The 14,895-nt window shown below is 34.5% G+C and overlaps 1 protein-coding gene across 2 annotated transcripts in view; it reads left to right on the top strand.

The window, feature by feature from the left end:
- The window catches only part of MS3_00006013 (uncharacterized protein), an 80,457-nt gene extending 66,487 nt beyond the window's left edge, over positions 1–13,970 (top strand). The window contains exons 3-4 of one of the 2 annotated variants that reach the window (XM_051214103.1): positions 2,968–3,132; positions 11,271–13,970. In XM_051214103.1, the coding sequence (XP_051067232.1) occupies positions 2,968–3,132; positions 11,271–11,927 (822 nt within the window). In that variant the 3' untranslated portion in view covers positions 11,928–13,970. Of the gene's footprint in view, positions 1–2,967; positions 3,133–7,790 lie in introns of those variants that run through there. The other variant, XM_051214104.1, reaches the window with a different exon arrangement.
- The last annotated feature ends 925 nt before the right edge of the window (positions 13,971–14,895 follow it).

Here is a 14,895-nt window from a genome sequence, read left to right as displayed (position 1 = left end):
ATGTGTGTCTGTCTCTATTTCTCGGCGTAATGTGTTCTTTGGTCTTCCTCTTTTCCTTTGACCTTCAGGATTCCATGTGAGGGCTTGTCTTGTGACGCAGTTGGGTGCTTTCCTCAATGAGTGTCCTATCCACTTCCAGCGCTTCCTCCTGATTTCTTCCTCCACTGGGATCTGGTTTGTTCTCTCCCACAGTACGTTGTTGCTAATAGTGTCTGGCCAACGGATCCGAAGTATTTTGCGTAGACAATTGCTAATAAACACCTGTATTTTCTGGATGATGGCTTTCGTAGTTCTCCAGGTTTCTGCCCCATACAGTAGAACTGTCTTGACTTTATCTGATCCATATTTATTCGGATCATAGATCATTTAACATATAAATTGATTCAAGTTAATATTTCAAATGAGCCATATCAACATGAACAGCTGTATTCTATTTTGTTTGATAATCTTAAATTCACATGTTTTAACTTTAAATGATGTAGTTTGCCCTTAATCTGGGCATTTTTTGGATTATTCATTTGAATACATTGTAGTGAATGAAAACATAAATGAGAACAATCGAATATATTTATACACAAAATTACAGAATATCCTGGTAAAATCAAATACCCATACAGTGAATACCTCATTTGAAAAATGTCAATCAATCATCTCAGAATTCGTTGTTCCTTCGTTTCCACAGCAATCATTCTTTATTCCCATTCTCTTCTCTTCAATCATTTTTAACCTTTTGCTTTGTGGTATTTCACTTTCGATTGATGATACATACTACTTATATATTTGTCGATATTAGTAGGGTACATCATAATATAATTTTAGAACCTGAATAGAATGTGTTGAAAAGAGTATTTTTCATTCAATATATTAGTCTTTTAATAATGATGGGGACCTTTGAACAATTGATTGTTAACATTTAAAATTTAATAAATTTATTTTATTCATTATTAATAACATTTTGATGGAGTCTTGTTCTCTGAGTTGGATGGTTTGGTCGTGGAGCTTTCATCGTTCTTCTGAACGACATCATCAGCACAAACTTCAGACAGACCACCTTAGAGAACAAAACTCCATCAAAATCATCCACGTGAGCTACAAATCTTCTCCGCCATTAATAACATTTCATTGATTATATCATTTTCAACTCTATGAAAACTCCATTCAGATTGATTTGTCTAATGATTATCAATTTGTTATTTATTATCAGTGAGGTGTTTTGTGGAGACGATAGAAATTTAATAGTTGAATTCATGAGTCAACTGAAGCTAGACCATCATGGAAAACCTGGAAATACTGGATGGCCATTTCATTCTATTGTGAAACTTCTCAGCAGTGCTCATCCACGGTCTCTCATCAAAGGGACTTGAAACCAGGACCTATTAGCCTCGCGCGCGGACGTGAATAGTCTGCAAAAGGTATTTCCTGAAGTTCTAGTGAGAAGCAGTGACCATTGGAGTTTAACTGGGTCTGTTGTGAGATAGTGAGTCACTGATAACAATGGTGGATGTGTCACTCAGTTTCGTGGATTGGTTAAATTTAGACATTAAGGTCGTTGAATACCAATCACTTCAATGGTCTAGAGCTTAAGCGCTCGCGCGCAAGACCGATAGGCCTTTGGTTCGAATCTCACGAGGCGGGATCATGGATGAGCACTTGTGAGGAGTCCCATACTAGGATAAAACGACCGTCCAGTGCTTCCAGATTTCCCATGTTGGTCTAGCTTCAATTGACTCATGAATTCATATTGTTATTTATTTGTTTAGTATTTAAAAATGGTATCATTCAACAACTACACCAAAAAGAGATAGTTCACCTTCTCTAAAGGATGATTGTACCAAATACACAATAATGTCATCATAACAATCTGAAGTAATATGATTCAGCATTTTTATGAGAATTTTAAATAAAAACAATCTGAAATATAAATATCATTTCTTTATCAATAGATGTGTACATTGTCATATTCAACATATAATCAGTTAACTATATGGAATAGATAATGAACACTTTGTTAACATAAACATTTTGTGTTGGATAGAAAAGAAAAGAGAAGAGAAATTCAAAATAAACTAAGTGATTGAATATAAAAATATCGAAGTAAACAACAAATATGTATTTGATAGTGATAGATTATATTAGAGTTTTTATAAGAAGTAATAAGTGGAGACAGTTATCCACTTCGAATAATGAATGAAATGTTGTGTAAGATCATGAATCGATTGAAGCTAGACATTAAAGCTGTTGGATGCCAGTCGGCTCAGTGTTTTAGAGGTTAAGTATTCGCGCAGGAAATGGAAGGTCCTGGGTTCAATTCCCTTTTGATAGGGGATCGTACATGCGAACTATTGAGAAGTCACATACTCAGTCAGTCAGCTGCGACGTAGAACTAGGCGCATATACACATCGGTCCAATTCGCCATACCTCATTAGTACAACAAGATGAACACCAAATTCATAAAAGTAGTTAATTCAGAGGTGGCAATATATAAAAGAGAGATTGAAATAAGGATATAGTACACGAAGAAAGAATTAGTTGGTAGAAACAAAGATATGAAGTGATTTTAATCCCAAAGTTTAAAGGAAGACAGAGAGTGTATACACTGATGTCATTGTGATTGATTCTGAACCATATCACCCAGAGTCTCCAACCATTGGTTATGATAGTCACGCGGACCCCAACCAAGCAGTCTGCATCTAGCAAAATGGTTTAGACTAGAATTTAGTGACTTCAAGCACTGATGCCACATTTTGGTTTGGTTGTCCCTAACTTTCTTCCAACCATCACCAATACTAGTCAACATTGTGTGGCACATACTACGGCGAAACGGTCATCTAGTGTTTCATGAATTCAGATATTTAAAATAGAAAAAAATATAGTTTAGTATGTTTTAAAATATAAGTAATTCCTACTTCATTTTTATTTTTATCCTTCTATTTCATCTTGGAATTCAACGAAACATCTACACAAAGGTATTTGAATGTAATCGTGTCGGGAATCGAATTCAAAAACCACCAATTTGTGCAGAGATTATTTGTCATGTTGATGAATTAGTGAAAAATCGTCCTGTTTTAATTAAAGTTACTGGATGGTTATGGGCACGTACTCTGTTCGCGAAACATATATCAGATGTTGATGTAAGTCGGGTTTTTTTTTCATTTCTATCTATGATTCATTTCTGTACTGTCTATATATATTGAACTGAGTAAGGCATAGACAACCATTTAGTCATCAAATGATTTTAATAATACACTTTTCTTTACTGTAGTTATTTTTTGGAATCGGTACCATCCACTATTATCTGACATCTCCTTGGATATTTTGTAGCTGTCAATTCATTTCCCTTTCTGTTTTGGGACATTTAGTTCTTAAAGAAAAACAACTCGTAAATTATTCAACTAATCAGTCACTGAATATTAATTAGTGTCTAAGTTTAAGATGAATTTCTGGCCATTGTAGCAGCAGTCCCTGCATCAGTAGGCCTCAACATACACAAGGGCAGAACCAAGGTCCTCAAATTCAAGGCGGAGAACAGCAATCCAATCAATCTTGATGGCGAAACTCTGGAAGATGTAGAGTCTTTCACATACCTAGGAAGCATCATCGATCAACAAGGAGGTTCAGATGCAGATGTAAAGGCGAGGATTGGCAAAGCAAGGGTCGCATTTTTACAACTGAACAACATATGGAACTCAAAACAACTTTCAACCAATATCAAAGTCAGAATCTTCAATACGAACGTCAAGGCAGTTCTACTGTATGGAGCTGAAACTTGGAGAACTACAACAACCACAATCAAGAATGTACAATTATTTGTAAATAGCTGTCTACACAAGATACTCAACATCCATTGATCGGATACCATCAGCAACAGCCTTCTGTGGGAGAGAACAAATCAGCTTCCATCTGAAGAAGAAATTAGGAAAAGACAATGGGAATGGATAGGACATACATTACGCAAATCGTCAAACTGCATCACGAGACAAGCCCTAACTTGGAATCCTTACGGGAAGCGGAAAAGAGGAAGGCCAAATAACACATTATGTTGGGAAATAGAAGTTGATATGAAAAGGATGAATTACAACTGGAAAGAACTGGAAAGGATTGACCAGGACAGGGTTGAATGGCAGGTGCTGGTGGTTGGCCTATGTTCCTCCACAAGGACTAACAGGCGTAAGTAAGTAAGTTTAAGATGAATTTCCGAAATTCTAATTAAAATTTACGACTTTAAAAATTCAGTCATTAAATTGAATGGAACTGAATGAATGTCGTGCAATGTACTGAAATGAATGAATTCCAACCTAGTGGTCTGAAATCAATACACACTCACGCACACACACATGCCATGAAAACCGAACGCCCTGATTTTCATCTAGTACAGAGTCATAGGTGAATTAAAATCTTAATAAATAGTGCGCATTGTTGAGGAGTCTTATATTAGGACGAAACAGCCATCCAGTACTTTCACAGTTCCCATGATGATCTAGCTTTAATTGATTCATAAATTCAATTATTAAAATGACATATTATAAAGTTAGTGAAATATATTAATTTTTCAATGGAATTTTTGTCAATAAACACAGATCTGTATTTGGTTTGAACATTATTAAACATAACAAATAATGTTAGAGGATTATATCAGTTCATCCCTTGGTAGAGAAATATAGTTTAGTCGGTAGTTGATTATTTAAACAGTTATCCTGTTTTTCTTGTGTAGTCACTCAGCAATATGTAGTTCGTTCTTTCAATGAAAACGTCTTTGACAAGATGAAGGATCTTGTCCTAATCTATCTATCAGATAATTGAAGATGATTGATAGAATATTCTATTCAAGTTAGAATTTAGTTCAGTAATATGCATCATCGATATGCTAGTACCTTTAAATGTAAAGAGATGAATGCATAACCAGTGATTAGAACTTACATTTCAATGTAATGCAGTAAGAAGCATTGTTAGGATGTTAATTGGGTTATGAATAGTCTCCTATGGGACTAGCTTAACCGATAATAAGTGTATATCTTATTATATACAATGAAAACGGTGATCGATAGCTAAATTTAAGTTCATGATAACTAGGATAGTTGATATCGAGTGATAGTCGCACAATAATCATAAACTTAATGAGATTAATAGGATGAGCCATCCCGTAAAGTAAATCATCATTCAATACGACATAAAGGATTAATTATATACATAAAATCATCAAGTATGTGTTTATATACTCGATTATGAATCGTATCGCTTATATAAAAAGTTACTGATCTTATTACATGATTACTTAGATCGAATTAGACAGAACGGGGTTCAAACACATGACATTTGAACTGAAAGCTGAACGCATTAGGTCAGTCAGTCAGTAACAACGTAGAACTTCGTACGTACCTACATCAGTTTGAGTTGTCATACCACATTACCGCACAGATATAATTGTCAACGCAAATCCCATAATGGTGGAGGTAATCGGAAAGATTAGGGTTTGAATATGTTATTCAAGGAGTATAACCCAGTGAAATAAATTTGGGAAAAGATAAAATAAGGGACATGAGGAATTCAGAAGATTAGAATTGGGAGGAACACAAAGAGTGGATATACCTGAGCTATTGCAAACGCATTATATATTAACCTATTACTTTATACAAATTTACCCTTAAACAATCAGTAATGTCAATAGTTGAAATCATGAGTCGATTGAAGCTAGACCATCATGGAAAACCTGGAAGCACTGGATGGCCGTTTCGTCCTAGTACGGGACTCCTCAGCAGTGAGCATCCATGTTCCCGCCTCTCGCGGGATACGAACCCAGGACCTATCAGTTTAGCGCACGAGCGCTTAATAATTAGACCACTAAGTCGACCAACCGGCATCTAACGGTGTTAGTGTCCGTAATGAACAATATAACAAAACTGAAAGAAATGGTTTATAATACTCATCAATCAATATGTAACAATGAAAAATGTTTTCTGACTTCTATTTTCACACTGTATCAATCAAACTGAAACACAAAAGAAAAACTGGGCAAAATAGCATAACTTCACGGTGTACTTTGCTACATGTTAAATATAACTGAGTGCAATCAACTAGTGAAAGGCTTGGATTTCAATTTCATTCTAGTTTATATTTATCAGCAAGTTTTATTTTGTATCTCCATAAGTCAGATCAAGTAATGTTTCAACATATATTAAATAAATAAGACTTCTACCTGAGGTTTGTGCTGATGATGTCGTTCAGAAGAACGATGAAAGCTCCACAACCAAACCATTAACCTCAGAGAACAAAACTCCATCAAAATAAACATAAGTTATTGATAGGCTGCTATAGAGAAACAGATAATGCTAGGCTATATGGCTTTAGAGTTTTCTCTCATCGGCTGGAATCAAATGAAGAACTTATCAGGGGGATGGCCATGAAAAGTCTTTTCGGGTCTTTATTTAAGAAATCCAAAACGTATGTACCCATAACCCTATACTTGGTTGATAAAGAATATGTTTAGTTCTTGAAAGGATCACAATACGTTTACACTATTTCAGTGATATTAATTAGTTCACGTTTCCAACTACTATTATTTCATGATCTCCCAGAGTAGTAATCAACCGATAGCTTCTGTATGTCATAAAGATGACACAGGCATTTGGAGTTTGACAACGCCTTTACACATAACACCATTATAATCGACGTATATCAACACAGTCAAATCAAAAGTTAGAAATGAAGGTATTCGAAGATATATTTTGAAAACGATAGATATGTCGAAAAGTTTTTGATCTAAGCTGGATAGCAGTTGTAAGGAATGTGTAGCATGGCGTACCAACTGATGATCTGGTGAGGATGCATGACTGAGTGCCTTCAGCCACGGTATGTCCGGCAAAACTAACGAGGTCGGTATCAAATATCGAAGAATTATAGAACTATTTATTTTGGGGATTCATTTACCGATACAGTCGGTTAGTGACGCACTTCTGATTTGACTGAACTCCTCTTACTAGGGATGTAGAGTGCTAGTTCACTAAGCCAACATGATAAAGTAAGCGGTAAAACATAAAAAAAACAATCGGTCCACAACTCAATAAACGCACATAATCAATTGATATTTACGCGTACATAATACTAATAACAAGCGCGCACACACACAATTGAAAACAGTGACTAGTGGAATTCAACAGGGTCTGTTGTGAGACAGTAACTCACTGAAGACAATGGTGGATGGTAGCTCAATTTCATAGATTGGTTGAAGTTAGACACTAACATCGTTGGATTCCGGCCGGCCAGCCCAGTGGTCTAAAGGTTAAGCGTTCTCGCGAGAGACTGATAGGTCTTGAGTTCGAATCTTTCTGAGCGGGGCCGTGAATGTGCACTGCTGAGGAGTCCCACATTGAGACGAAACGGTCGTCGATTGCTTTCAAGTTCTTCAGTTAACTCATAAATTCAACTATAAAATAACTAAAATCTCCACAAATCCCCCCTTCTGATAATTCAATGTTATGCATGAATCTGTAATGTAAACTAATGTTATAAAAACTGTCATTTTGGATAAATACAATCTCAAGAGAGTATAACCACCACCACCAACAACAACAACAACAAAAAGGAATGAAACTGTTTATTTATTTATTTTTCACTTGTAAAATGTTTTTTTTTCTTTTGACACATGGTGATAACTTTCTATTCTATGACTAAATAGATAAATAAACACATATATAGATCATACAGACTATTGTATTATACATAACAACCATTCAATGTGACATGTACAAGTAGCGGAACAGTTTTAATCTGTCTATCAAATTGAATAATTTATCTTATTTACATTTGTAATTATCAATGAATCATAATAATATGTTAGAACTAAGGTAAGGTAGATACTTTTCTTATTCATTCTTAGTACCTTTAATGTAAATAAAAGGATTTGACTAACTGTTATCTACTGGTGTAGTAAATGAGAACACCAGTTAAGACAATCGAATGTATTTGAATATACAAATTACAGAACGTCTTAGTAAAATCTAAGAACCATACAATGAATGGTTCATTTTGATGGAGTTTTATTCTCTGAGCTGGATGGTTTAGTCGTGGAGCTTTCATCATTCTTCTGAACGACATCATCAGCACAAACTTCAAGTAGAAGTGAAGTGTTCGAATTTCTCCGTATGGATTTCACAACTTGTTCTATACACCTCTAGCTGAGAGAACAAAACTCCATCAAAATCATCCACCTGAGCTACAAGTCTTCTTCACTATCTCGAATAGTTCATTTACAAAATGTTAATCAATTGTCTCCGACTTTATTGTTTCTTTGTTTCCACATCGATCATTCTTAGTTCATATTCTTTTTTCTTTGATCTTCTTAACCTTCTGCCTTCAGGGCGTTTCACTTTCCATTGATGATACTTACTACTTATATATCTGTCGATATCAGTAGCATACACCACACTGGGAATTCCATATTATACTAAATACATAATATTAAATGTATTCTACTCCGTAGAAATGTATAAATTGATAGATATCTATAGAAGTAACCGAACATTGTAGCTAATTTTTTTTATACAGAATTAAATTAATTAGTACGTTATTATTTATTTGAACACATGAGTATTATTACAAAGGGGCACCGAATACATATGCGCCACACAAGTTACTTGATTTATGTGTGGACTGTGAAACTACTCGGGTGCCCGAACTGAAGTAGGTAGTTTTCCTAGGGGGCCACACCTAGAGCCTTGAACCTAAAGGTCTAATCCATAAGACAGTGGAGTAATTTTAGGAGATGCAGTCCCATGGTAGCCAGTGACCAATAATTGGTTCATACTCTATCTGTTTCTTCAGGATCCTGGAGACCATATACACTATTGGTTTGGAATGAGGGTTTTCCAACTGTCCTCGGTGAATCCTTCATATCAAACAACATGATTAAAGTGCCGGACATTCACTTTTCGTTCTTTCAATTTCGTAAACAACAACTTCGCCTCAAGAAGGCAATGAATAGAAATTCCTTGGAAGTGGCTGTATACACATGGTCGAGTGTGAGCAGTTAGAGAGAGAGAGTTAACTCTCCCTACCCTCGGACATACCAGGTCATTTGGAGGAAATTAGATATTCACAATATAAAATGACTTTTTCCAACAACAAAATATTTGACTTTGAACTGTAGGTCAATGGAAAATATCTTCATATGTATCAATGATGAAGTAGTCTATGTGAATACTTATCAACGTTACTTTTTCAACTTAGAGTTTAACAGAACTAAGTTGGTGAATAGATAAGAAGACATTAGTTATAAAATTATATTTATAAAATGGTTTTAATGATTTAAATTTAGGTTCAATGTTCCAGCTGACAATCTGGTGTAAGCCTCTTCATGGAAATAATGAAAAGCAAATTTATTATGAATAAATATGATGAAAAACAATTCCTAACTAAAAACCTGTTGGATGATATTTGAAGGTAGTCTTAGGGAGGCATTGGACCTAAACTTTGTACTATTTGGCAGTCGTTAACAGGGTGTACTTTTAACGTTGAGTAAACTTATGATCTCTGGCGGTTTCCATCCTGTATCACTCAGCTTTACCGTTGGAGATACCACCATCGAGCTATTCTGGTAGAGACCAACCTCTTATAGAGATGAAACGTATTTATAATTGGCATATCACTGAGTGGTGACCAATGTCATATATGTCAAGCCTTTCTTAATGTTAACCGAATTATGTCAATCAAGTTCTAGTGTGTCCACTAGTCTAGTTCTTAGACATTGTAACCCTAATTCAACACATTGAAACTCGATACACAGGATTCGATCAACACCAGGAAAGACTAACGCATATAACATTATTCAATACTCAGTGATCAATCAGTTATAAACTTAAAGCTTCTCTAGTTATTTTTAATTGTAGTCATTTATTGTGAAGTTTACCCAAAACGCTGTACGTGAAATTGTGTACATACAACTGTGTGTTAGTATTCAATAAATAAATAAGGCCGCGACAAGAGTTATATTTTGATGACTCTCTTGAAGAAACACAGGTCAAAGTGCCAAGTAAACTGTTGGCAGTATCGAATTTCAATCCACAAGATGATTGCAAATAAAATTTAATATCGAATAACAATAACGAGATAGATTTTAATGGTTGAATTCATGAGTCGATCTAAACTAGACCACTATTGAAAACCTGGAAGCAGTGGATAGCCATTTCGTCCAAGTAAGGGTTTCCTCAGCAGTGCTCATCCATGACCTCTCACTCGGGACTGGAGCCTAGGACCTTTGTTATCTCGCACGAACGCTTAACCTCTAGACCACTGAGCCGGTAGATTTGAACTATCTCCATCTTCAGTGTATTCTATGACGAAACGTTCGTCTAGTGCTTCGAAATGCATACGAATAATTCCTTAAATTACTCCACATGTCTAATAAACTATTTGATTGAGCTGTTAAACCTAAATGAACACAGTGCTTATGATGAACCATCATATACACATGAAATTTTTATTCAATACTTTATACTTCAGATATTCCAGAATAGAACCCTGATCAAAATTTTCCATAATCTTGACTATAGCTATGAATCTTGTTAATCATTGAGAGTTGCAATTAACTACCGACCACTAGCGCTCTGATTAGTCATTCTAAGAATTGTGCAAAGACGTTGAAATAGTCTTACAGATTATTTTATTAACTATTATAGTATTCACCTTTTTGATTAGTTTGCATTAACTGTTGATTGAAAAATTAATGAATGAGAAGAGAATTCAAATCATTATTTAAAAATTCAAAAATAAACCATTAAATTCCAGCCGGTTCAGTGGTCTAGAGGTTAAGCGTTCGCGCATAAGACCGGCAGGCTCGAATCTCACAAGGCGGGATTGTGGAGGAGGAGTCCTATACTAGAACGAAACGGCCGTCCAGTGTTTCCAGGTTCTTCCATAATGTTCTACCTTTAATTGGTTCATGAATTCAACTATTAAATTTTTAAAAAAATAATATTGTGACTGTAATTGATTAGTCTCTTATTGATATATGTGCATCCTGTTCAGATGGTCTTGATATTGTCTTAAATCACAAGGATTATAATCACAGATGGATAATTTAGTGAAAGGTAGACAAATGAAGATCAACTGACCGAAGTCATTCATTCACAATGGTTGGTCCATATACACACTGTAGATATGTGTGTATGTGGGTGTATTGGTATACAAGTACTTTTACATTGACATTATGATGATGATGATGATGTTTCAACTGGTATCTCTCTCTCTCTTTCTCTGTTTTTTTTTCTTCTTACAGCTTGTCACAATCATATCTGTCAATCAAGGTGATATACCAAAAGGTGTACAACCAGCTAATGAACCAGTTGGACATTTTTATTTATCACAAACATTTTTCTTTCCACAAATTCGTCCAAAATTAATTCATCAATTACCAATATGGCCAATTATTGTTGGTATTGTATTAGGTGTATTATTTTTATATTTATTAATTATTTTATTATATTTATTAGGATTCTTTCGTCGACGTAAAACTGAATTACGTAAAGCAATGCTTAGTAAAGGTGGAGCTGAAGATACCTATAAACGTGAACAAACTGAATTATTATTAAATGATCAAATCAAATCAAAACAACAACCGATGACAACAGGAAATGTCAATAATAATAATAATTATCAATATGTTGATGGTTATACAAAAGCGACACCAACCCCACCACCACCACCATCTATAATGAATAAAAAAAGTAAAAAATTAAAAAAGAAACATAAACGTGAATTGAATATTTTACATCCTGGTGATTTATCACCATCCCGTACATTAATTAATACTCATCAAGATCATGATCATGATCGGGATCATCACCATGGTAATGATGATGATGATGATCAACAACAAAATAAAGATGAATTTGAAAAACAAAATTTAATCACAAATTCTACTTCGTCTCAATAAAATATGTTTAAGAAAAAAAAGCAAAAGTAATAGGTTAAAAGCCTTGATGATGTGTATTTTATTTAATCATTTGTCATTGCTTCTTCTTTTATGAATGTTTGTATTCGTGTGTGTATGCATGTGTGCGTGTGGGAGCGAGAGAGAGACAGAGTCAGTATATGTGTAGAGACGTTAAATAACCATAGTTACCAGTTTATGGTTTGTCTTCCTTTTGTTTTTGTTTTTTTTGGTGTTTTTTTTCTCTCTTTCAAAAAAAATTTCATTTAAAGTGTATAAATCTATATTTTATTTAATTCTTTGGATTGATTGTGATACACCTCTGTCTCTCTTGATCTCTCTCAGTCGGCTTATTGTCTACACATCTACTACTTACTATATATGCATAAATAAAGATTTCATTTCAGTCTTTTGTTGAGTTTGATTTAATGTCGATATTACGTGGATTGTCTGTCTGTTGTTTGACTGACTGACTGACTGACTGATTTGACAAACTTAGTACTTTGCTTGACTTCAGTTATTCTCCTGTTGTTGATAGTTCTATTTATTTTCGTTTTTGTCTCTTTTTTTCATGGTAAGATATATTTATCCACTGGTATTAATCTCTTTCTCTCTCTCTTTCATACACACACACACACACTCTATAGAGTTGGAAATAGGTGCCAGTGAGTGAGATGATGAACATGAAGAGAATGAAAGAGATCCGCTATTTGTTGTTCTATTTTGTTCAAATTAGCTTTTTAGCTTAGTTTATTATTATTATTTCAAGTAACATAATAAATACAATTGATAGTAACAATAACAGCATGATGAATTAGGAAGAAGAAGAAGAAGCGGGAGAAGATGGTGATGATGAGAAGGAAGAAGAAGAAGAAACAACATCATGATACCAACAATTGTCATATGGTTTTTTGTTTAAAAGTCAATTATTATCAAACTTATTCTTATTTATGATTAGAAACGATTGTTCATTTATATCTATTACATAATAAAATTAGTTACTATGGAGAAAGAATATAGATATACAGATAGATACATACATAAATAGATGGACAAACACACACACACACATCCATACATACACAACACATCAGTGTTTATATTTTATAAAATTGTTGTTATGCAAAATGTTCTACAATTATTGATCATATTTATGATTAAAAAAACAGTTTGTAGTTGGGTAATGTTTACTATCTCTATTTAATTATTTTCTATGAGAATAAAATGAAATGAAATATGTTCTAATGAACTTTTGATTTATATTATATTTCAATGGTTAAGATCATGAGTTAGTTGAAGCTAGACCACTATGGAAAACCTGGAAGCACTGGACGGCCGTTCTGTCCTATTGTGGAACTCTTCAGCAGTGCACCCCTTGCGAGATTCGAACCCAGGACCTACTGGTTTCGCGCACAAGCACTTAACCACTAGTGATCTAGCCTCAACTGACTAATGATCTTAACCACTGAAATGACTATATCCACAAAACTCATCTGATATTATATTATTTGTAATTCGTTTTGATTTCTTGTAAGAAATAACTAACGATGATCCTAATATAAATAGTTGAGATTATGAATCAGTTGAAGTTAGACCATCATGGTAAACCTAAAAACAATAGACAGTTGTTTCGTCCCATTGTGGGACTCTTCAGTAGTGTACATCCAAGATACCATCTCGTGAGATTCAAATCACAGGACCTATTAGTCTCGCGTGCAAGCGCTTAACCACTAGACTATCTTTATTTATTTAGGAAAAATATTTTTCATTTATATGGAGTTCTATAGGTTATATTGGTCAAAGGCTAATATCAGCTAGGGGGTACCAGTGAAAATTAGAAACTACTGAACAGCTACTAGTATTTGACCACAGATGCCTTAGAAATATTGCTGGCGCCTGCTGGGACCACCGAGTAAGTAATAGTGAGGTTAGACGCAGGGTATTAGAGAATGATGGTAGATCAGTTGATGAGGTTGTGAATCATCATCGACTGAGATGGTTGGGCCACGTGTTACTTATGCCTGAACACCGACTACCACGACGTGCAATGCTATCCGGTATTGGAGATGGTTGGAAGAAAGTTAGGGGCGGCCAAACCAAAACGTGGCACCAGTGCTTGAAGACACTAACTTCTAGTCTGAGCCATGTTGGTAGATGCAGACTACTTGTTTGGGGTCCGCGTGACTTTTGTAACCAATGGTTGGAGACTGGGAGTGACATGGCTCAGAATCGATCACAATGGCGTCGGTGTATACACTCTCTGTCTTCCCTTAAACTGTGGGATTAAAATCGCTTCATATCTTTCTTTCTACGAACTAATTCTTTCTTCGTGTACTATATCCTTATTTCAATCTTTCTTTTATATATTACCACCTTTGACCTAACCACTCCTATGAATCCGGTGTTCATCTTGTTGTGCTAATGAGGTATGGCAACCTGGACCGATGCAAATATGTGCCTGGTCCTACGTTGTAGCTGACTGACTGTTTTGTTTTTGTATGTAACTCTGCAAATTATAAAAAAAGGGTTCATTGAACTTTTGAAATATTGAGAAAAAAACATGGACAAAACATTAAACATTTAAGACAATCTCTATAACGTTTTTTTTTCCTATAACACAATGTATTTAGTGCATTGATTTCATCGTCTTTTCTGCAAAAAACAGTAATAAATAAGGAAACTATACAAACTACAGTCTTGACTTCACTATTTAGCTTAAAAATAGCCTATACACGTTTCATAAAAGTTTAGGAGAATATTTGATTAGAATAGATAATTGATAAGTTACATCAAATCTAAGATGGTCAATGTTACATCGATATTCACATAGTTGGGGAAATAAATAACCCAATTGTTGTAAATGTGATCATTGAAAAAGTCAATAATTTCACAACAATTTTGTAAAACAATCATAATGATGTAAATATGTATTTGAGGTTATGATTTCATTCTGATTCAGTGTTTTCAAATG

Source organism: Schistosoma haematobium, chromosome 2 (genome assembly GCF_000699445.3).
Source record: "Schistosoma haematobium chromosome 2, whole genome shotgun sequence".
Taxonomy (NCBI): domain Eukaryota; kingdom Metazoa; phylum Platyhelminthes; class Trematoda; order Strigeidida; family Schistosomatidae; genus Schistosoma; species Schistosoma haematobium.
Note: the sequence above shows the minus strand (reverse complement) of the source record. Positions and strands in the feature narration are given on the sequence as shown.